The sequence below is a fragment of the Leptosomus discolor genome, chromosome 1, assembly GCF_034619465.1.
Source record: "Leptosomus discolor isolate bLepDis1 chromosome 1, bLepDis1.hap2, whole genome shotgun sequence".
NCBI lineage: Eukaryota > Metazoa > Chordata > Aves > Leptosomiformes > Leptosomidae > Leptosomus > Leptosomus discolor.
The window spans coordinates 38,325,544-38,350,898 of record NC_141391.1 but is presented as its reverse complement, the minus strand read 5'-3'; the positions used below and the strand labels follow the sequence as shown (position 1 = coordinate 38,350,898).

At 36.8% G+C, this 25,355-nt stretch overlaps 1 protein-coding gene across 2 annotated transcripts in view; it reads right to left on the bottom strand.

The window, feature by feature from the left end:
* Window positions 1–299: 299 nt before the first annotated feature.
* The window catches only part of TDRD3 (tudor domain containing 3), a 122,177-nt gene continuing 97,121 nt past the window's right edge, over window positions 300–25,355 (bottom strand). The window contains exons 12-14 of one of the 2 annotated variants that reach the window (XM_086481985.1): window positions 24,000–24,125; window positions 4,005–4,141; window positions 300–547 (exon numbers count right to left, since the gene is read on the bottom strand). In XM_086481985.1, coding sequence (XP_086338111.1) covers window positions 4,022–4,141; window positions 24,000–24,125 — 246 coding nt within the window. In that variant the 3' untranslated portion in view covers window positions 300–547; window positions 4,005–4,021. The remainder of the gene's footprint in view (window positions 548–4,004; window positions 4,142–23,999; window positions 24,126–25,355) is intronic. The other variant, XM_086481986.1, reaches the window with a different exon arrangement.

Here is a 25,355-nt window from a genome sequence, read left to right as displayed (position 1 = left end):
GCAAATTTTTTATTTGGCCTTCAGCAATTTTGGAAAATAAACACAGAAATCACTGTCAAAACCTATTCAGAATTTCACCGTACAATTATTACCTGAAAATTCTTACATGTTTCGCTAATGCTAGCCTAAAATTGAAATTAAAGGCCCAATCCTGTCTGCTTTTGAGAAAATGTTTTACTTTTACTTTACCAGAAACAATATTAGAACCAAATTCAATTCAAAATGAATAAAAATCATGATACAATGGTATTATGTTAACTAACAATGAAGGCTCAGTAAAAAGAATACAAGGCAAAGAATAGAATAGTGCACTGTGGTTTTATTGATGGCAGCAATGACAATTTGCCTTTTTCATATGTAAAAAGTATTCAGCTTCATATAACCAAGAACTTTAAAAAAAGTCTCCTGCCGTGTCAGGTCCAAATTCCTTCTGCTCACATGAGCTTTCTTTGTTCCATCCTGTTGCTTGGAAAAAGCCAGAATTTCTTCTAGAAGTCTTCAGCAAGTTGGAGCTGCCAGTGAGTTTCCCCTCACCCCGAGAAGGTTTCTAAATGAAAAAAAATAAAACACAATAGAAAATCATGAAACCTTTCTGCTCTGTGTGCAACATACGCTCTATTGTTATTTCATTTTCTTCCTCCAAGAGAGTGGGCATCTGCTTTTTAGTACTTACAGAGATAGATGTAAGTCTTTAAAAGAATAAATCGTAAGGTTGCACTTCAATGCAATAAATATGATTGTTATAACAGAAGGAAAGAATGCTTTCTGGCATTCTCACAAAATGCATTTTCTCCATTGGTAAGGACTCCAATACAGATTCTATAGCAAGAGTGACAAGGCATAGATTAATTCTGTCACGGAGGAAAGGAAGACCCAAGAAACACATAATGACTGAGCATTCATAGTGCACACTCTTAGGTTCTTTCAAGCTCCTCCAAAAGCTATGATCCTTCAAAACACTCACTTCTGATTACTTATTCCCCTTCTTTTTCATACTATCGTGACATTCCATAAAGGAAGTGTAAGCTCAGGATGTATTTTTGTTATTGTTTGACTCTAACTCTTGTATCTTGATTCTCTAGGAAAAGCATCTTATTTTACAGACCTGTTAAAGCTCGTATTTGACTCGTACCCTAAACAACCTAGAACGGGTTCAAGAGCTCTCAAAGCAGTGCTTTGATAAAACTCTGAATCAGTGTTCTCTATCTCACACTGCTGGATATAATAAATCATCATTTCTGGGTCAACTGCAACCACAGTGAGATACTGACTGCCCCATACTTCTGTTACTTCACCTTAACATGACTATTCTATCGGTCTGTCTTCATAATAAACACCAAGTCAAGACTTCCTACAAGTCTGCAGCAGTTGTTCTTAATACCCAAAGCGCAGAACAGTGTGGCAAAAAGCTCTTCAGAAGGATAGAATCATAGAATAGTTCTGGTTGGAAGGGACCTTTAAAGGTCATCTAGCCCAGCCCCCTGCAGTAAGCAGGGACATTTTCAGCTGGATCGGGTTGCTCAGCTGCTGTTGATTGTGCACTGGACTGGGTAAGTAAGTTCCATTTTGGATAACAAACTGGCACTATCTATCTAACTTGAGCAGATGTTGAAATAAACAGTCCTGGACCAAAAGAGGACACAGGAAATACCTCATTTCATCAACTGAGGAAGAGAGTTTTAAAATTATGATGAAGAAAAAGAGGGCTGTATCTGGAAGCAGCGTCAACAAAAGATGTACTTTTTAAAGCAAAGTAAGTAGTTGCTGAAATTATATTCAGCTTCATGACACATTTTCCAAAATACATCTTGATTTTTTTTCCTGGATGAGAAGAGTCCATTGCTACTTGTTGACAAATGTTTGTAGGTTGATTTAACTGACACTATTTACCACCTGAATCTAACCCCTTTATTTAGAGATGTCTGACAGAAATCAACAGTATTTGAACTGGGGAAGGGGAATGACTGTAACTGTTTATTTTTTAAGGTAGGTATGATTTGATACAGAGTTTGCAGGTCATTTAAATCAGGATCCTGTTAGAATCTTCAGAGCAAGGTGTAAGAAAACCTGCAAGGAACAACCACCTGTGCCTTGGAAAGGTTGTTCCTTACTTGCCAACAATTCATTCGCTCTTCTTGAAATGCAGGAGTTACTATCACTCTCTCTGGATGTCTGTTTTCTCCCCTCTCTCAGCTGACCAAAGCCTAAATACAGTTTTCCAGATTTATACTGAGAAATTAAGAAAAATACCAAAAATATTACCTAAAGATACAAAAAAAAAAATCCTCCCTTGTTTTGACTGCTGTCTACACTGAACACATTTCATTTGGGTGATCACACTGCCACTCCTCTGAGCCTACTGAGCTGGTTTAGATTTCAGCTCAGTGCATATGCCAAAATTATTCCTGCATAAATTATCCGATGACATGTCTACTGATAGTGATTGATACACTCACTTAAAATAGAAAATCAAGTTATATGGGCAAAAATAGAATAATTATGACCTTGGCAAGAGTCAGGAATACATTTTGCTTTTATATTGCCATTACTTCCTCAAGTGAAAAAGGTATTTTAGCATATGAAAAAAGTAAAATCATAAGTTATTGCATATCAGAAATATCAAAAGCAGCAGCACTATTAAGCCAACTGAACATGGAGGACTAGAAGAAGGAAAGAAACTAAAAACACTTTGGTAAAAATAAACTGGCTACTAGGGAGAAAAAAAAAATCAGATTCAAGACAAAGACACTTTGTAGATGGACACCAAATAGGATGCGACTTTACAAAACTGACTTTATTCATGATAGACCTTTAATCAACATTAGAAAAATCAAGGATTAAGAAGATCCACAAGTAAAATGAAAGCAGTACAGCAGACTTGATTTGTTTAGTAAAAGAATTATAACTGTTTTATCTGGCTGGCCTTTTGAGATTTCTGTAGGTACATATCAGGTGTATTTTCTAAGGACAATATATAATCCCTTAATTTCTGCTAATTAATAAACAACAGGTGCAAGTACATCCGCAAGATTCAGAGTATGTACAAGGCCTAAGAATATTTACCTCCTCATTCAATGGTGAGCTCACAGATTTTAGATTTTAGTGTTGCAAATTCTCCTTCACATATTAAGCAAAACAGTAGAAAGAATATTTATTCACATAAATGGCTCACAAAAAGTAGAACATGGGACCTTGGACAGAGACAGACAGTACTGAGTTCAGCAGGGACTGCAGCCACTTATTTCAGAGAGGCAGCTGGTCCAACATATGTGAACGAGAGAAACTTGCTGCTGCTCTCAGGTGAAAAGCGTCAAGTAAAAGCTTGCTCGGATGACGTGAGTCCTTATATAAAGCAAAGTTAAAAAGCTATTTGCCAAAGTGTTTTTATTGCCTTCCTCCTTCCCACCAGTCTATTAAGTCTCTTCCTGCAGCCACAAAATCCTGGGAAACAGAGATATCCAACGTCTATCATAAATATACCAATATCCCTACAAAAATTTAGAAGCAATATGTCAAATGTATCTTCCACATAGGTGATCGCAACAAGTGGTTTCTAAAGTAAAAAGACACAACCATAAAACTTTCACTTAAACAGTAAGACACTGATTTAATATCAACAGTTCTCTGTAGGTGCATCAATCACTGCTCTGTGCTTGCTCCTTATAAACAGATTACAGTAGGTATATTTATTTAATAACAGTATTAAATAAAGTAGGTCATATATGTGCTGTTGCTTAAAACTTTTTTTTTTTAAAATGAGAAACAAGGTTTTTCTAGGAAATTTAAGTTGTCTACTTGCGTGTAAAATGGTGATTACAAGAATTTATTTGTTCAAAATATTCATCACCTGCAACCAAACGCTGAGGATTCTTATACAACCAACTACTGGTAAAGTTGTAGAAACTTCTCTCATGAACTTCACAAAGACTGAAGTACAGAACAATCCGGATCTACTTTTGTTGAAATATAAACCCATAAATAAAATGTCAGTATCATATATTTACCTTTTATTTCTTATTAATCAGTTTCTAGCTCTTGGGGGTTGATAAAATTGTTGAGTAGGCCGTGTGGACCGTCTTGGCTGACCATCACCTCCTCTGCGGAATTCTAGAGTTTGCTCATAAGTTTCTTCCTCCTCCTCCTGCAGGTAAATAGCATTGTTTTAAATGGAAGAGTAGGCAAATGCATTATACATGAGTAGGTATATGCATAGACACAACACATACACACACATGTACATGTATGAATGAATTCATGCACACACATCAACTGCCGCTTCTGTGCTGATGACCGCTTAGTAAGTGCGATAATGGGAGTGGGTTTTTCAAACTTAGTAAAGCTAAAAAAAATAAAAAAAAGGCAAATCTCAAAACTCAATCCCCAAGGCAATAGCAGAAGTTATTAAATATTTGCTGAAAAAAAAGCACAGATATTAAAGCAAAATTATTTGCCAAGAGTCATACAGGGAACAAACTCAAGAAGCAAGATAACCTCGATAACCTGCCAGAGCAAGAGAAATAATCAGCTTTGGGGAGTTTAGAAACGTGTTTGGAATGAAATAGAAGAATTAGGAAATGTAAATGCAAGGGACAGCATCTGGCAATATGCATACTAGAAACACAGATCTGAAACAGTAAATAAAAATCTGTGATGCAGTAATAATGAAAAAAGCCTGCAAGTATGGTGGAGAGCAATTTAGATACGATTTTGCTATGCGCAGGAATAATATAACCTCTGAATAGTAAGAGAGTACTACATATTTGCAATACTGCATTCACTCTTAGGCATCTCAATACTAGAAAGGTATTGACAAATTACATGGAATTCAGAAAAAACAAAACAACAAAAATAATCAAGAGACTGGAGAATGATTTACAAAGGAAGATTAAAATAGCTATATATTTACTTTGGTCAAGATATACTGAAAGGAAGAACATTCATCTGAGGGAATATTGGACGGTGGTACACATTAAAGATAGAGAAGAATTTTAAGAGCATTAGAATTGACAACAAAGACAGTAGAAAAAATTATGGGCTGAAAAAAAGTTTCTGAGCATTAATGATTGTCAAATGGTGTCTCAGGGAAACAGTTATAATTTAATTTCTTTAATATTCTAACACTACACTGTAGAAGCCAACAGGTCTAGAGGGATCATGCTGTAAGAAATCCATTTTTTGGGAAAAGTACTGAGTATAACTCTTAATTCCCTTTCATTCATAACATTGGAACATACAGGAACACAAACCAAGAACATGGTTCATTAAAAGTTCAACAATTCCAACACACAGGAACTGTCCTAGAGTGCAGCATGCATATAACAAAGAGTAACCAAGTCACAGCAGTAAAATACTTCACTAGAAGAGACAGAAAGGAAAATCTACAGCTTAAGTTTCTTTCTGTTGTGAAAAGTCAGATCTTACTCAAGAAATGTCTCTTTCTGGATTGGTTTGAGTATCAATAAGCACGCATGTTTACAGTAACAGTTACAGACACCACATTGCTTGTGGTAAGGTCTCCTATTTACAGGGCACGTCTGTGGTCATAGGTGTATTTTCAGAACAATGGATTAAGCCCTACTACAGGGAGTCTGCAATAACTGTAGAAGCAAAGATTTTCAACACAACTGAATACAGCATAATTTATTAGTATCTTTTAGTTTCACTGTAGCCAAAGGCTGAGAACCATGGAATTCTGCTACAAAACATACTTTTCTTAGTGCACCCCTTTTACTGCTTGCAGCATTATTGATTCCCTCACACACAGAGGTTCAGATACCGATTATCCGACATAAAAAAAAAAAAAAGGCAAGATGTCTAAACGAAAAATCCACACTGTTAGCCCTAGTACAAACCCTCAGCTTTGTAGATGAAGTAATCTCCCACCACTGACAATGCAAGCTGTACTAGCAAATGTTAAACAGTAAGCTAGATGCCTGGTCTAATACCTTTAGCTCTTTCAGCATACTCCAAGAAACCTGAATAGCTGAAAACAGTTCCATAGTATTCGCCAAAAGACCAAAGATGGACACAACGGCAAGTTTTCTTAAAATTCTTTCCCAAAGCTTTAATCTAACATAAAGGAGCTCACTCATCAAGAATAAATTGGTGAACTTTCATGTGCTTGGTATTTGGATTTCTCCAAAACTCAAAAATCAAATGGCATATATGCATGACTGAAAATTTAGCCATGCATACTGGTGTTTTCAAGACTGTAGTGAATTAGACATGAATCTTTTCTCTGTAACCTTGGTAGTCTTTGCTCAAGGAACAGAAATTAAATAGTTTAGTGCATCACATTTCACCTGTAATAGCCAACCTCTTTCTGAGGATAAGTATATCAGAGTAAATTTCTAGAGCAGCAAATCTTCATCAGATCTCAAAGAATGTTGTTGATCCTTAGAATTCAGTAAAATAAAATTAAAACTAGAATGTGTGTTACACATTTCTATTTTGGTGTAGTTGTCTTTACACATAGAATGAACAGCTTCAGATGCATGCATTCCATCCAATTCAAGTATTTTTATTGCAACAGGCAAGAGTGAAATGTGAAATCACATTCATTTTCTCGAGGCTCTGAATGAAATGAAAGCGAGCAATGCAGCAAATGATAGTAAGAATCAATGAGCAACAGAACACCTTTCAACTGTTCCCTCGTTCTTCTCTATGCACAGATGTGCCACTCCTTGGCTCCCCAAACGGAGTTACTGATTATCTTGTTGACGTCTGCCATCTTCATGTCAGGTGATACCTTGTCATTTGTTTCTTGGGTCTTACCTATTCACATTTGATCCTAATTGGATCTAACATTCTCCAAAATAACAATTCGTCAAGCTGCATCTTTATTAAACATTGTTTCTTGTTTTGCAAGTAATTGCGTTTCTTTTCTTCCACCACTTCTTGATCACTGACCTTCAATCCACCACTGCTGATCTTTCACCCTTTTTCTATTGCCATTTTATTTTACTTCCATCTTAAGGATGTTTTTTCCGGGTTCACCTTTATCTCAATTTAATTTAAAATCTCTCCAATCCGTGCTCAAAACTGCTATCCCTCTTCTGGAACGGCATCCACCCTTTGTCGGCAAAACTTAGTACGTCTAATGTTCACTTCCCTGTTTTTCGCTGTTCTTCAACCTAAAAACTTCAGCTGCCTACATTTTTTTCATTATACCTCTGCAGTCAGTTAGGTCACACATCTTGCCACCAACTCTATTTTTCCAATCTCTCTTGCTGTTTGCTTTCAATTTATCAGTTACTTGTGACTCATTCTAAATTACTCCATCTCCTACTTCCTTATCCATGTAATATCTAGATTACATTATATAAAGCAAAGGTGGCCACAAATCTCACTCAGAGCATTTTCATTCTCCTTCTATTATCCGCAGAAGTTTCATATTAGTACACTACTCCAAAAACGTGCATATTTTATTATCTCTGTCCTTCAGCTTATTCATTATTTATTTAATATTCCAGGATCCAGGACTGAGTTTTCCAGTACTTGCACAATGCCTACATAGGGCTATGTATCCTGAGATTAAATGATATCACTAAGCACAACTGCAAAAGATAGCAAAAACTGGCAGATTCACAGGAAAAAGCAAGGAAAGATTTACAGTGCTAACAACAAAATGCACAAAGAAATTATTGCAGTACAGGTTAGAATGATGTGAGAGAGAAGGTGCAGGATGTCAGCGTTCTTTAGGTATTTAAAAAAGATGACGAACAGGGAAGCCTAAGTCATTAGGAATTTTAGCTTCTATTCAAAATTTTGCCATAAAAATCTGCTCTTTTGATATTTTTGTTCTATCTCGTAAGACAGACAAGAACTAAACAAGTGTAAAATGGGAATATATGCACACTCAGTGCGTTTATTTTGGACCCATATATTTCTCAAGAACCTGTACTACCACCATACTTCACCACCTGAGCTTAGTGAATCAGCAAGTAGTGTCAGTCCAGCCAAGTGACTACCAGCATGCTTTTACATAAAAAATTCAACGGATTTCACAGCTGCAGAATAAAATTATAAATCCAACATTTAAAATGCTTTAACAACCAATTTACTCTTAAAAATAACAATATTAGAAGAGAGTAAATTTATATTTCATTAAAAGCTTTCTCATTGCATTTCAATTGCAAGATTTCTGTCAGCGCATTCAGAACTGTTTAGAAACTTTTCTTTTTAAATACAGTCCTTAAAGCGAATACTTCTGTATAACTTCTGAGAACAATGAGTATGTGGACGACAGTAACGAGCAGGACAGAAGTTATGCATTACACAAAAGCTTTGCTGAATGTTCTACTCACATATATTTAGGATGCAGTTGCAAGACACAGCCGAGCAGCTCCCACAGTTTGCCACCTACAAACTAGTTACCTCTGTCTATTCCTGCTTATGGACAGAAAATTCTCCTCTATTCACTGGCCTTTCTGCTAAGGCTTTTCAATTACAGCTCTCTGTGGGCTATCAAGGGATGAGCACCAGAGCCTGTGCAAGGAGGTATGAAGGAGCAGCGTGGGGCCGGGAACTATGGGACAAAGAAGAGACAGAAGGCAAAGAAAGCAGAAGACATTTTCCGTTTCAGTAATGTCGAACCACTGTTTCAGTTTAAGCTCTAGTTTTAACTTCACCCACATACTCAATGCATGGAAATCTTGCTGGATTCTATACAAAGAAAGAGCGTTGGCTTCCTTGCAAAAAGAACTTGTCTTTCATGTGCTTTCCAACTCTCATTTCCTGCTCCAGATTTAATGCCTCTTTGCACTGCCCACTATCCTGGCAACAGCTGTCTCCTGCTGTTAACACATCAAGTGATCTCTTGTTTTGCTGGTTAAATTCCTTTCTTAAAACTTGCTTCTTTTGCCTACTCATCCAGTGTTGATTTCCTTGAATACTGTAATCTTTGATTTTTACAGTTTCTACTTACCTGTGCTTGTATCAATCGAAAATAGACTGTAAGATTTTCCAGATGTATCAAAAAAAGAAAAAAGAAAACAAAAAGAAAACCCAACCACAGTATAGCCATGCTGAAAAATTCATAGGTTTCTCAGAAAAAGCTAAACTTACATATTTAAATTGCAATATATTACATATTCTATATTTGTAAGGAAAAAAATCACTGGCTAAAGTGCCTACAGTATTCCCTTAAACTTTTATCTGAATACTTAAATGGATTCTTAGAACTCCATAGTAACTAAGAATAAAAACAGGATTTTGTGAAAAAACAGTTTTTGTCATTTAATAAAGGCACAAGTTTTAAGTTACATAATCTTAGAGTGGCTTTAGGGCATAATTTCAAAAATTACTATCAAATGAGGTGTGAAAATTCCAAGTAAAAGAGAAATTACCACTAATGTAGATTTTTCAAGGATCTTAACCAAGTATGGTCTTTGTGACAAGAGCATTTTTGAAGTGTCTATCACAGAATAATTCAACATGTTCGCTCTTGATCAATTTTCTTTGCAGTTATGCTTGTTACTTAAAATAACAGTTCCTCTCAGAGTAATCTTCTCACAGAGTAATCTTTGTGAGACTGCAGATGCTAACAATTTTTTTTTAACATTACCCAACACAACAGTATCAGACTGGGCCTATGGCCATACAAATTTCCAAGTTAAATTACGAGTGAGAAGGACAGGTGGGATTAGAGGTTATACTGCTAGGTCTGCATAGAGCTGACCCCTCATTGCTGTCAGACAATTAATATAAACTCTTAGCCCTATTAATCTGCCTTTAAAGAGTCAGGGTAGCATTATATTTTTAGAAAAATATACTTTTAGTATACTCATATATACCATGCGAGACATTGAGTAATGTATCCGCAATGACTAGAAGTACACATAACTAATTGTAAAGATATCAATCAAAAAAATTACTTTCAAAAAAAAATGTTATAATGTAGTAAATATATAATAAAGGTTTTGTTGGGTTTTTTTTTAATTAACCTTTTGTATACCATTTAGAATATTAATGATAAGATACTCAATTATTATTGTTACTTAACTCTTGCCTGGAACTTTCGAAGTGTATCAGCACACTAGAATTAAATCTTTTGTAACTGAACAAAGGAATCATTAGATAATTAGTACAGATGACATACGTGTGTCTAAATGCGTATACACTACACGTATTGTACTCCGTATATAAATCAAATTTGACTTCTACATCAAAACAATCAACAGCTTTGATGAAGCTTTTAGATTTAGCTTCACTGTAGTAAAATACTATACAAGACAGTGGTGACGGAAATAGCTATGTTAAATGTATTACAGAAACTACTGAGATTATTTACTGCAAAATCTTAATGTAACTTTAATTGTCCTTAAAGGGATACAATTGACTTGCTGTATGGTACTGTATGATTTACTAAAAACCTCCTGAGACTTTGAACTGCAACTACAGAATTATTGTTTGCCATTCTATATGCGGCCAAAATAATTCCTACCCATTTATATAATGTTTTAATCTACTACACTAGTGCCATCTTTGTCTCTTCTACTGTTTCTCAAATTGCATGAGATTTTTATGTACTGTAAGAATGAAACACTGCATTCTACTTTCAAGCTCTGTAACGAGCCTTTTATGCAATGGAGAAATGCAGTTAATGGTTTCCCTAATGAGGGAGCAGTCAAATTCAAAAGTTACTGACAACTCATTAAAACAAACTTGCTGTAATGTCATTTAAAAAAACTCAACCAAACAACAAAAAAATCAAAGCATGTACAAACTATTTTCTTCTGTTATTTACATTTAGAAAAAGGAACTGATCCTTATGAGGGTTATGTCTTTGCCTTCAGTGAACACACACAAGCCACAAGTAAACGTGTTCCTCACTATGGTACGTAAAACTAGGTGGCATGGAGCTACGCCATAACATCCGCTGCTTTTTTGGTTTCAAAATAAAAATTTCAAGCTGACCCTTCCCTGAGCAGTCTTTTCTTTAGACTCAGAAATAAACTAATGATAATAAATCTTTTCTGTTGACATTCACTAGCCAAACATCAGAAGTCAAAGAATTTTACATTTTCTTGACCAGTTTTTGTAAAAATCTACAAAGCATTTTTCAGTGCCAGGAATTTATCACCTAAAGCCTTATTACACATTAATTTAACATATTAAAATTCTAAAAAATAATTCAGCAATTCTGAAAAAAAAAATTTGATACACTATCAACATTTTTCATTCATTTATCTCTTTGCTGAAAATGTAAGCTGTGACAAAAGTAGCTGAGCTTCAAACACACCTAAATTTTAAATTATTCTGTTAAGACAATATAAATCCTGAGTTTTGAGTAAAGCAATAAACATTAGATACCAAGTGACAGAAAAATTGTAGGTTCTCAGAAAAAAAAAAAAATCAAGAAGTGGAAAATGGGTCATAGAATCGAATCACAGAATCATAGAATCATTTTTAGTTGGGAAAGATCTTTAAGATCATCATGTCCAACCATTACCCTAACACTGCCAACCCCACCACTAAACAATGTCCCTAAGCACCACACCTACACGTCTTTTGAACACCTCCAGGGATGGTGACTCCACCGCCTCCCTGGGCAGCCTGTTCCAACGTTTGACCACTTTCAATAAATAAGTTTTTCCTAATGTCCAATCTAAATCTTCCCTGGTGCAACTGGAGGCCGTTTCCTCTTGTCCTATCGCTAGTTACTTGGGAGAAGAGACCAACACCAGTCTCACTACATCTTCCTTTTAGGTAGTTGTAGAGAGCAATAAGGTCTTCCTTCAGCCTCCTCTTCTCCAGACTACAAACCCAGTTCCCTCAGCCACTCCTCTTAAAACCTGTTCTCCAGGCCCCTCACCAGCTTCATTGCCCTTCTCTCGACACGCTGCAGCACCTGAATTGTCTTTCTTGTAGTGAGGGGCCCAAAACTGCATACGGTGTTCAAGGTGAGGCCTCAGCAGTGCTGAGTACAGGGACACAATCACCTCCCTACTCCTGCTGGCCACACTATTTCTGATACAGGCCAGGATGCTGTTGGCCTTCTTGGCCACCTGGGCACACTGCTGGCTCATGTTCAGCCGGCTGTCAACCAGCACCCCCAGGTCCTTCTCTGCCCCGCAGCTTTCCAGCCACTCATCCCCAAGCCTGTAGCGCTGCGTGGGGTTGTTGTGACCCAAGGGCAGGACCCGGCACTTGGCCTTGTTAAACCTCATACAATTGGCCTCAGCCCATCGATCCAGCCTGTCCAGATCCCTCTGCAGACCCTTCCTGCCCTCCAGCAGATCAACACTCCCACCCAACTTGGTGTCATCTGCAAACTTACTGAGGGAGCACTCAATCCCCTCATCCAGATTACTGATGAAGATGTTAAACAGAACTGGTCCCACCACAACTCTTTGGGCTCAGCCACCCAGCCAGTTTTTTACCCAGCAGAGAGTACACCTGTCTAGGCCATGAGCAGCCAGTTTCTCTAGGAGAATGCTGTGAGAAACGGTGTCAAAGGCTTTAGTAAAGTCCAGGTAGATGACATCCACAGCCTTTCCCTCATCGAGTAGGTGGGTCACCTTGTCATAGAAGGAGATCAGGCAGGTTAAGCAGGACCTGCCTTTCACCAACCCATGCTGGCTGGGCCTGATCACTTGGTTGTCCTGTACGCGCCACGTGATGGCACTCAAGATTATCTGCTCCATGACCTTCCCCAGCACAGAGGTCAGGCTGACAGGCCTGTAGTTCCCCAGATCCTCTTTCTGGCCCTTCTTGTCAACGGTCATCACAGTTGCTAACGTCCAGTCAACTGGGACCGCCCTGGTTAGCCAGGACTGCTAGTAAATGATTGAAAGTGGCTTGGTTGGACAAGCTTAGATGGATGGACAAGGGAAAGAATTACAATACTTAAACCAAGACCAGTAAAAGCAACACAATAGTTAACTTGGAATCAGACATTTCTTTGTACTTCATTGCTTTTCTTCAACTCTGAAAACAAAGCACTCATTTGTTTTCTAAATAGACTGCATTCCAATTACATCTCCATAAAACTAGGATAATGTAAGCCTTGGGCATGATTATCCCACAGGCATTTTGCTACCTTATCTGTTCCCCTGAAGGGTATTGCACAGGTTATTCATACTTGCAGCCATTCCCTGTGGCACATATTAAAACAAATGTGCAACTCTTCTTGTGAGGTTTGTGCTTGAAATAAACATACTCTCCTGCAAGCTGTCACTATGTCCTCAATACAGAAAACAGTAATGAATTTTAAAAGTTCCTTAGAAATACATACTTAAGCAATTCACATCACATCCATTCTAGTAGTAAAAGCTTCTTCACATTGAGTAGTAACAAACTATAAATATTTAAAGGTTTATTTCCAGTAACTTCTAAAAAAAACAACAAAAAAGCAGATACACTGAAGAGATACCTGCTATATAAATAACACGCAACCAGCATACACATCGAGTTTTCTCAATTCAGGGAAAAAAAAAGAAAGGCACAAACTGGAAGTGGAAATGTTTTCAGCAAAGCATATACATTTAACAACATGAAATCAGGAACAGTAACTACTGTAAGGAGTTATGTGCCATAAAGAGTAATGTTTCTATATGGAGTAATTGTGCCGGTTTTTGGAAAAGAGCAGCAAATTAAGGGTCCATCTCCATCCCTCCTCCCACATATAACTGTCAGCCCTTCCATCTCTCCAACATTTTTGTTTGTTTGGTTTTGAATAAATAAAGTATTCATCCAGTTTTTCAGACCTTCAGCATGAAGACCTCTGGAAAGGTCTAGTTTGCACTGGTAATAGAGACACACTCCTAAATGTATAGTGAAAAAGAACATTTACATAGACTTGGGAAAAAAAATTCAGCATTCAGTTTCTTTGCACTAAGTGCACTCGTAAGCAAAATCATACACTTCCATATGGGGGAAAAAAAAGTATTTGCTGTATTGCTGGAGTGATTTTAGTATGTAATCATAAAATTCTGCCAACAAAAATTTCAGAAAGAAAACACTAAATGATGCTACAAGAAATTATCTAATGCTTTGCTGTTAGGGCATGAAACCATTATCAAAACCTAAACAGGGAAGCAGTGAGTTTTGGTGACATTTTAGATACAACAGAATGCTGTGTGCACACGCTCACCCATGAAAAAATTCGGCATAAAAATCCCCAAAGGCAAACACACATATGTATATCCAGTAAACACACACCTATATGATTTCACTTGTGAATCACCAACTGGAAAAATAAAATTTAGAAAGTAAAACATGGCAAAAGGTTTTCAAGTAAATATACAGAAAAATTTTAAATGAACAAATATATGCCAATTCCTAAATAAAAATAAAATAAAAAACAAACAAACAAACAAAACAAACCCACAAAAATACCCCCAAACAAACCCCACCAAAATCAAAACCACTTACAAGTGGTGCACGGACACAACAATTCAAGAAAGTGAAAGCGCCCATGAAGCAACTCAGAGAGACCCACTAAAAGACAGTATCTTAACTTGAAAGTCAGGGCCTCTACATTATGTATATGCGTTATACATACATTTTAAAATAAAATATGCTGAATTGCACCAATTTCTTAATTATTAACCACCACTTAAAAAAAAAAAATAGACCATGTCATCCTGCAAGTTCTACAACAGGATCAAATGATTATGAAGGGCAAAATATGCTTATAAACATTAAGAACTTTTTTAACTGCTACATGGTAGAACAGTCGGATGCCACTCACAAGTGGTGTTCCCCAGGGCTCAGATTTGGGGTCAGCTCTGTTTAACATCTTCACCAATGATCTGGATGAGGGGATTGAGTGCTCCCTCAGTAAGTTTGCAGATGACACCAAGTTGGCTGGAAGTGTTGATCAGCTCGAGGGCAGGAAGGATCTGCAGAGGGATCTGGACAGGCTGGATCGATGAGCTGAGGCCAATTGTATGAGGTTTAACAAGGCCAAGTGCCGGGTCCTGCCCTTGGGTTACAACAACCCCACGCAGCGCTACAGGCTTGGGGGTGAGTGGCTGGAAAGCTGCCCGGCAGAGAAGGACCTGGGGGTGCTGGCTGACAAGCGGCTGAACATGAGCCAGCAGTGTGGCCAAGAAGGCCAACAGCATCCTGGCCTGCATCAGCAATAGTGTGGCCAGCAGGAGTAGGGAGGTGTTCGTGCCCCTGTACTCAGCACTGCTGAGGCCTCACCTTGAACACCGCGTGCAGTTTTGGGCCCTTCACTACAAGAAAGACAATTCAGGTGCTGCAGCGTGTCGAGAGAAGGGCAATGAAGCTGGTGAGGGGTCTGGAGAACAGGTTTTAAGAGGAGTGGCTGAGGGAACTGGGGTGGTTTAGTCTGGAAAAGAGGAGGCTGAGGAGAAACCTTATTGCTCTCTACAGCTACCTAAAAGGAAGATGTAGTGAGACTGGTGTTGGTCTCTTCTCCCAAGTAACTAGCGATAGGACAAGAGGAAACGGCCTCCAGTTCCACCAGGGAAGATTTAGATTGGACATTAGGAAAAACTTATTTATTGAAAGTGGTCAAACGTTGGAACAGGCTGCCCAGGGAGGCGGTGGAGTCACCATCCCTGGAGGTGTTCAAAAGACGTGTAGGTGTGGTGCTTAGGGACATTGTTTAGTGGTGGGGTTGGCAGTGTTAGGGTAATGGTTGGACGTGATGATCTTAAAGATCTTTTCCAACTAAAATGATTCTATGATTCTGTGATTCTAAAGCTATTAAGTCTAATCTGCAACAAATTTTTATGTGTACACATAACCAATGTTAGGAACAAAGTAAAAAAAAACCCCAAACTTTTCCATGTGTAAGGAAAGCAAAAGCACTACATAATAACCCACACACACCAATTATACTCACGTTTGTAGTACTTCCCTTCCCTCCTTGATATGGAGGAAAGCCCTTTTTGCAGGTCAGGAGATCAACCTTTGTTGAGTGTCTCCCTCCTTTAACAGGCCTGAAAGTCGTGGGAGACCCTGCTCTCTCACTGGGGACTCTTCTTCTCTCCCTGGACAGCAATGATGAAACTCTATGACTTATGATGCAATTTCCAATGGCTGAGCCTCATCACACCCAGCAGTGAGGACTGCTGAAGTAACCCCACAGGTGTCAGACATCCAAAGGAGGCCATGTGCACAGGGAAAAGAAGCGAGACTGGATTGGTCCAAGAAGGAAAGTGAACAAGAAGAGAAGCTCCACAAAGTCTGCATCCACTATCTTGGAAAAATTGTACTTTCAGCCCTAGCACACAAGAAGGTTCATCATCACTTTCCTAGAGTGAAGAAATACACTGTGGGAGCTCCATCACAAAAGGAACAAAGATTACTGCAATAGCTGAACACCACTGTTTCATTTTTTCCTATATGCCATTTGACTCACGATGGAAGTTCTATATGAGCAAATATAACATAGGGAAAGAATGAAAATGCCCAGGAGATCAGAGAACAGATCACCATAAGGAACAAATTAAAAAAGGAAATGGGATACTATGACATAACTACACAAACCTTTTCAGCAAAATATTTCTATCTACTGAAATGAACCTACATAAGCTCCCAAGATTTCCAGTAAGAAGTCAGAAATAACATTTCAAACTAGGTACTAATGAAAATACTTAGCGAGTATAGTGTAATGAAAGAACAAAACCAAAAAGGCCATAAATGTGCTTCATAAGCATAGAGGAATCTGAAACAATCTTTCTGAACAATTAAGATATTCCCTGATAGCCTCCTGAATGATAGCATGTCCAAAGTTAGGAGACCCTGTGATGTTTGATGTTTAGTATGTGGGAACATACACAATAAATGCATAAAACATGGGGGGGAAAACCATCTATATAGCCATCATATATTTATTGCTTTCTTGTTAAACAGCTCTTGCTCTCATTAGAGAAATAGGTATTCCACTTTGGCAAAGAGCTCTTCAACACCACACTTAATTTTTAGAAGGAATATGGAATTATTCTCATAATCTTTGATATTCACACACACCCCCCCAATAAATCAGAACAAATAGTCCACTTTATTTAAAAAAAAAATGCATCTTTTTTAGCAAAGATAATAAAACTTAGCAAAGATATTAAATGCTTTGCCTGAGGTTAAGAAAATACTGCTTCTCTAAAACTTTGAAAAATCTAGAGATACCAGCCAAGTTCTGAGAAGGCAAGCAAATTTTCTAGGAAAGTCGTCAGACCAAAACATTTCCTTCCTGCTGCTCTCGCTCTCTAAAGGTATTCTGAGAAAATTTCATTAACTGCTGCAATTCTTTGACAACATGAACAATTATGTCTAGCTCAGACATCCACATACACTCATTTAATAATAGTCTATAAATGTCTCTCTTGGGAGACGAAAGCAACCTGCAAATTACATTATTAATAAGAAGAAAGTAAAGCACGAGTAGAGTCCTTGTCATTGTTACAAACCTTACAAAATGTACTCTAAGAAAGCAAGCCAACAGAAGCAGAAAAATACGTCTCTCAAAAAAATAATCCCACTGCCCCAATAAAACCAAAAAAACCCAACCAACCAAAAAAAAAAAAAGTAATTTAATGTGTTTTAATATTTATGAAGAAAAAAAAACACCTTTCTGAAAAAATTGCCTTCACAGTCAACTTAAGTTCTTACATTATAGATTTTTTCTTTACAGATATTATTACTGATAACAGGTACAAGTCATCAAATGAAAAAAAAAACCCCAAGCATTATAGACATTAACCATCCCTGTACAAGGAAACTTAAGTACATTAAATAATGTGTCTATTCAACATGCACTGCACATATAAGGAGGAGTAAGACCTGCAATCATATACACATATCCAACTAAAAATTAGGTTTGTCATAGCTTCTCTTCTGTGATACTAAGCCAACAGTATCATGACTTTCTTCCCTAGAAAACAACCAGTCAGGAATACTATACTAATTCCTCCAGTTTACTCTTTAATTAAAATAATTTGAATTCATCTATTAAATGCGGACAAATTCAGAACACTGAAACATGAAGGAGACAGCGAAATCAGAAAAGAAACAGTGATGGCAGGAATAGTCCAGACATTTTTGCACATCACACTTCTTTTACATACTTAACATGTTCAACCTCAACACATGCAATACAGAGAAATCCGAGCACAAAATCCTTCAGAAGTCTCAAAGTGAGAATCTGAAGAACTTTCATCACATGACAACAGGATCAAACACAATACCTGAAACAGGTTAAGCTATGCTATCTTAAAAAAAAAATTGAAAGTCACTTTAATGGAAGGTGTTCAGTGAGGAACAGTCTCTCTCAAAATAAACAACCAAAGAAGCCCACGTGCAGTCTCCAAATAATGAATCATCATCATATACAATTACATTTAATAACAAGGGGCTGTGGGTAAGAAGAGTGTAATGCTCCAATTATCCTGCTTTAACTGTCACGACTTTCTTCAATAACTAAAAACTCCAAGAAGAAAGTGTCCTTAATATGATTTGTACAGCTGGCAATAATTTGCAACAATATTTCACAGTCTGATGAAAACGAAATGCTCAAGTGGAAGACTCAAACATATTTTGCAATGCCTAATGATACAGACAGAAAATTGAAAGCCATCATTTTACGCCCATTTAGTGTAAATTACCTCCTCTCAACTGAAATTTGCCCGCTTTTAGTTTATTAAAAAGTAAAAAGCAGTTCCTTAACCACCTTTAAATGTCAGCTATTACACTTCAGCTAAAGGCCAGTAACTTTCAGAGGAATAGTTAAGCTGTGATCAACTGTCTGTATTCCAACATGGATACACCAAGCTTAAGTCTGAAAAACTATGTAGTTTCTCAGAGGATAGAGGTGCTAAGGAAAAAATACTTAGTAGTAGTTTATCAGGATAAATGCTTTCCATAACACTTGTCTCTAAATACTGCCTCTTGAAAGAAGGCTGGGGAAATAAATACATAAAGAATTATCCCAACAGAACCTGAAGGTTAATTTTGCGTAAAGGCATGCATGATAATGCTTTGAAAAAGATGTGATGTAACTTAAGGCAATGTTTCCAGTAAGTAAAAAAAGTCTCTAGTGAGAAAATCAAAAAAAAAGTTTAGGATACAATATGAAAAGTAATGTTTCAGCCTGGCAGGACAGATGCAACTGAAATCACCACATATTGGTGAGATGGAAAATGAGGCACATCCCAACAAAGTAACTGTTTAAATCTAAAGGGGTTTAATATAGCAGAAAGATAGCCTTTTAGGGAAACTAAATTCATACTAGAAACTTTTTAGAGTAAAATTAATTAATAAACATGCACCACCACTCAGGAAGAAGGGTAGTCCATATCATTTGGCCTTCATTTAATTCATTTAATCAGTGAGTAATTATGAACTGTAAAATTATTCTAGATATTTTCCTAACAGTACAGAAGCCAAAGAACTGAAGACATCAAATTCCTGTCTGATGCAACTATTTAGATACTTTTTTCCAGCGTAATCTTAGAACTGGTTAAGCAGAGTGTACAACTCTTAACAGCCTTGTCTTTAGTATAGTCAGTGAGGACAGAAGCTAGATAAGAGATCCAACCCAGACACATTTATTTACTGCACCTGCTTAATTATTCAATGGGAAAGACTTCCTGCTTGACTCACAACACAAAAAGATCATAGTGTGATGCCAAGGCCGTCCAGGCCAAAGAATCATAAAGGAACAGCACCCAATCCTTCAAGTAAGTATTTGCCTGCTGTAAATCAAGACACTGGAACGGGTTCAAAACCTCCATAAAACAGGCAAACATCTTCTCCAGCTTAAGGAGGCAGCTATAAGCCTTTACCATTTACTGGTTTTCAGTGTTGCACTTTATATTGCTGGAGAGAGGTCTGAACACATTCAGAAAATTCACAGTTTACTTCTTTACTTACCTGAATCAGCAGACAGACATAAGAAAGCCCTGAATTATCGTTTGATTTAAGATAATACAACACCTGTAGAAGGTCTTAGAGCTCTGTGAGGTGTAAGACATAATGTTACCAAATTTGAGCTCTCAAATGCCTGCTGGCATGAATTAACTGTAATCCAAGACCCTTTGCTGTTTTTTCCTCAACTCTATTCCTTACTGAAGGAATGCGTTGAAGAAAGCTGCAAAGTGAATTTTCAGTCTCCACAGAACAAAACAAATTATAGAACTTGGATTAGACGTATCTTAATAATAATTTTTGCCTCCTTACCTTTTCAGGCAGAAAGACAGTGCAAGATACAGGAAGAGGAAACTAAGCCAAACTACAGACATTGCTTCCTAATTAGTATTTTAATTGAATTACTGTAAGCAAAGAGTTTGAATAAATTTTAGCTTATCTTAAGAGCAATCAGAATAAGGCCATAACATCTATAGCTGGGAAAACTACAATCTTTACTTCCTCCCTATAACAACAGAAAACAAAAGAAAGAAGGGCAATCGTAGTGTAAATGGCGGAACAAGGCCTATCACATGATTAAAGAAACATAGAATGGAAAAGGGAAAGCAAGGACTTAGCTTTGGGGAAAAACGTCTCAAGATAAGCACTTACGCTACACATTTTCATAATGTATTAAGGAAAAAAAAAAAAACCCTGCAAGTTAGAGAATAAAATTAAGACTTAAAGTTTAAAGTAGTATCTTGACTTTATTTTTTTTTTTTTTCCACAGAAGAAACTATTAAGTCAGTCAGGAAGGCCCTTAATGTTCCATGATTTCAGTTGTTAGTATAATCTTACATATCTTACAAGAAAAAAAACAAGCAGTTCTTATGTCTACAATGGCTTTTCAGTGATTTTTTTCATTGGGATTATACTACTTTCATTAAGTGACCCCTGCTACATTAAGGGAAACAGAAGGATACAGTATTGTAGTGTTACATACAAGTTACTTAGAAGGACTCTAAAACAGTGGAATCCAAATGTAATTTTATTATTAAAAATATTTATGAATTGCACACCTAAGACATATTTTGCAAGCACTATGAAAAAAACCCAGTTTTAGTGTTCTTACGTATATTATATGGGTATTGTATGTAATTGAAAAAAAATTCCCCACTAGCTTTTTGGTTTACCTTATGTAAAACACAGCTTTATCTTCTATACTTCTAACCATCAGAAAGGTAAATGGAAGCATGTTAGGTGTCAAGAGGGACTGAAAACTTACAAGCACTCAGGGCAAACTGGGTGATGGACAGTACACAATCAATTATCAAGGAGTCTTAAGATCATCTAGTAACACTTTAATGTAAAAAGTGGAAAGCACAATGTGTCCTGAGACTACCAGGCAGATTCAATCTACAGTCAAGAAAAACAAAGAAACCAAAAAACCCTACCACACCTACAAAACTTGTACTAATGCAGTGCAGTTCAGTATTAGAGAAACAGCAGGAATAGAAACCAAGTAACTAGCAGGGGGTGAAAAGAAAATGAAATTATATTAAACCTACTAACAATGTAAAGAATCTTCATTAATTTACTATTTTTGATAATTATAAAGGTCGCCAGAAGTAGACCAGAAGCTCAGGTGCTTAAACAGTAAGTCATGTCATCTAAATAAGGTCACTGTGGTATTCTGGCTCTTTTTTCAAATGACTAGTTGAGCAACTTTTTTCTTGTTTACTTTTTTTCCCTTTCTCCCAGTGGTATACTTCTACCAGTTTATATTTGTTGGAAAAAAATTTAAATTCAACACGAGTACTTAAAAGTGTGCTGGAGAAAACCGTAAAAAATAATCAATTCTAACACATAGACTAAATTTATGCCTTTAAGTCAATTCAATAAATCTTTTCTTAATATCAACAACTCTTTCGAAAAGGCGTCTGAAAAACTGGCAATATTAGGACACCGGAATTCACATACAGTGTATTTCTACATTAGCAACAGTCTTCAGTACAGGCAGCTAAGAAAGACTTAGCTATCTGGAAGTTACCTGGAAGGACTGAAATAAAACTCAGCATAACACTTCTAATAAAATAAGGTCATTGTTGCTGCTAACATTGATCAGTGAGAGAAAAGTAATTACTGAGGTCAGTTTAAAATCTGTTTTGTTCTCTTGTAAAGAGGAAATATCACACAGTTACTTAACTCTCACGGCAAAGAATTAAGTATTAAGCAGCATGAGAATTTCATTTTGCATCTGTGTGTGCTATTTAGATTTATACATTAATATGAACACGGAGACAAAGAAAAGTGAGCAACAGTGTTCAGCTTAAAAGACAAACCTGAGTATCAGAGCATGACTCCAATGGGTGAGTAAGAACTGCAAATGCATAATGAGGACTAGAGTTAGCATCCAAACACAAAGAAGTGAAGAGCAAGGTCCTAATCAAATTTCTCCTGCAAAAATCCTATAGCTGCAAGGACCTTTTAGCAACAAAATGGTAAAACCTCAGAAAGAAACCATAAAAATTTTGTTTACTGTGAAGATGTTGGTTGACATTTACCTCATACAACTATAATGATCTAAATTCAGCTGTTTGAATTTATGCTATTCACCTAGGCTCCCTTGAGAGAAAAAAGAACCTTCAGAAAGCTATCTTACATTTCTGAAAGGTCCTTGGAAAATCCTTCTTTCTCCCCAGTAACACCTGAGGAAGGCTCAATGACTAGACCAGGATGCAGCATGACGTTAGGGCTATGCCACTTCAGTGGCAGAATCCCCTCCTCCATACACTGCCCCAGCATCTTGTGTCAGCTTTAACAAACTAACTCTGAAACAAAACAAACAAACCTGGGGGGGGAACAACAAAGTGGTCCATCTCAGTCAACTCATCCTGTGGCTACAAGACTGATGATCCAACATGGGAGGAGAGGGAAGAGGAAGAACATGTGGTCAGAGATAGGCAGAAGAGGCAGGAAGAATGACCACTGCTTCAGGTTGGCACCTCACTACTAGATCAACTTAGTCACCAGGCCAAGTTCTTAGACTGTGAGAGCTAACTTTCAGAGGGTTTGAGTAAAACAAAAGCCAGTCCTCAAGACTGTAATCAAAAGCATGAAGAAAAGGCTGGTTATTAACCCAGAAAAAGGGTCAAAATAAGTTCAGTCAACACAGTGAGAAACTAGCACCTTGCAGCTGAGCTAGTGGGATGAAAAGAAAGGGGGGGGGGGTGTAAATTTTCACAGAAACAGCAATGCATCAGCTGGGAAGAACTTCAGATATCTTTTTAAGTACAAAAAGGCCATCTCAGAGGCCATAAGGGCATCTGAGAGCTACACATAACACCACAAGTTAAAAGACCACTGGCAGGGAACAGTAGTTGACTGTTCAGCCTCTGCAGCAGCAGTAATATGACTGTATGACCCAGAGGTAAGAAATTAAAATAAGCACAGCCAACTCATCATTTAGGAAGCAATATACAAATATGAATACTTTTTGTGCAGCTTTTTATAGTAAGAGTAAACAGCACAGAATTGTGCACGCCTGATATTTTTTTTTTTGTAAATCAAAATGCACTTCTTATTTCTATGACATTCACAAATAAAGCCTTTTGAAATTTCCAATTTCCACAAGGCTAATACATTCTAAATCTCATAAAACAGACTTCGAGGCATACACCTCCACCACAATATCTGGCAAAGAAGAAATCATTGAAACAAGAATAAAATAATTATACAAAATGAAGTGATACAGGTGTCTATTTTTAGCCATACATACACACGTAGTAAAAACCTTCAGAATATATGTTTTAAGAGACTGTTTCCTAATCTTTACAGAACAACATAAATGTACATGAAATAAAACGAAAACTGTGTTTAATAGAGTAAGCAACAACTTTTAGAGAGAAAATATGCATAAAACTGGCTGACAGATCAATTATTCATTTTCAAACAATACAATTGAAATTTATTATACAGGAAGAATGCCACATGATAATACACTTTTATGAAGTTTCATATAGATGATTAAAAGTTGAGATCTTGTTCGTGTATTCATTTAACTATTCTTCTACAAATGCAATCAGCACTCTTTGCATGAGTAGGCATTACTTTCTGAAGGGTTACATATTTTGTACAGACTACATAGTTTATATTTTTTAATACAATTTGTTATCACATACCCATGTGTCTGCATGAACAGGCCTGATGTTGCTGAGAAGCACCTCTTCGTAATTTCCATAATCACAGAATTTAACAACTGCAGTTGTCCCAGAAGAATGGAGAGCTTCAATTTCTGCCCGGTAGAACTTGAAAGAGAAATTTTCAAAGGTCATAAAATACTACCTGAAATACCACAAACAGCTTAACAACTACTTTTTCATATATATGTGTGTATATATACATATATTCAGTCTCAGTTGGTATTAAATTTGAGTAAGATTTGTACCAGATATTAAACCAGATAGATTAAACTTCCACATGGTAGACTGCAAGGACACAGTAGAAAGTATTAAGAATACTCATTGAGAAAACATGCAGCTTATGAAATCGACTGAACATTCAAAAGACTTGTTTTTCATTGCTCTGAAAACAGAACAAATTCATCACTAACACAAATACTCTTGTATACAGAGAAGTGTTACTGTAAGACTTCTTAAAATACATGTATCAGTAAGTGCCTATCAGCCACATACATTGTACATACTAATGTATATTTTAACACACAATAAAATATGATAAAAATGATAAAACTGCCCCTTCAAAAAACCCTTTTTCTAATCACAGAACTTGATTTTTTTTGACATTTATGCACAGATCAGCTTTCTTGAAGATATTCAATCACTTTTATCTTACTGAACACAAAGAAACCACTGCCTCCTAACATGTACTTTACAGTACTCCTCAGTACTGTTTTTCATCATCACATTTCAAAACTGTCCTAGATGTAAGCAGCAGCACTTATTGTACCTACTAAAAACCCAATAACGCTCAAAAAACCCCTTCTAATGTGATGAATACTTTTCAGGTAACAGTCTGGGATTACCTCATATCTACTTATTTTGCGAGTTTCATACTTTCCAGAATTTCAAAAACCCATCTCACAGTGATGCACATACGCTTCTCAAAATAGGAAACAATTTCATAACATGCCATTATAGTTCACACTAATCCATCCACCCCAGCTTCATATTCCTGTTTCAGAGTCAACTCATTGTATGTTGCCACTACCAAAAATTTAGCATGCCTTATCATCTGTTTCAGTCATACAAACAAAAGAGAAAAATAGAGTCATGCTGCTGAGCTAACACTACTTCCTGTAAAAAAAGACTAAAAAGGGAAAAAAAACTTAAATAAAATAAAGGACAGAAAATGGTGGGAACAAAATCTATTCAAAGAACAGTAATATTTAAGGTAGCTCTCTTCTCAGATTATCAAGAAGGGTAAAAAAATGAACAAATTACCCAAGAAGAGTGATAGAGAACTCCTGAACGCATAGTAACAAATCAAATAGCCTAAAACTTTTTTAGTAAAGAAGA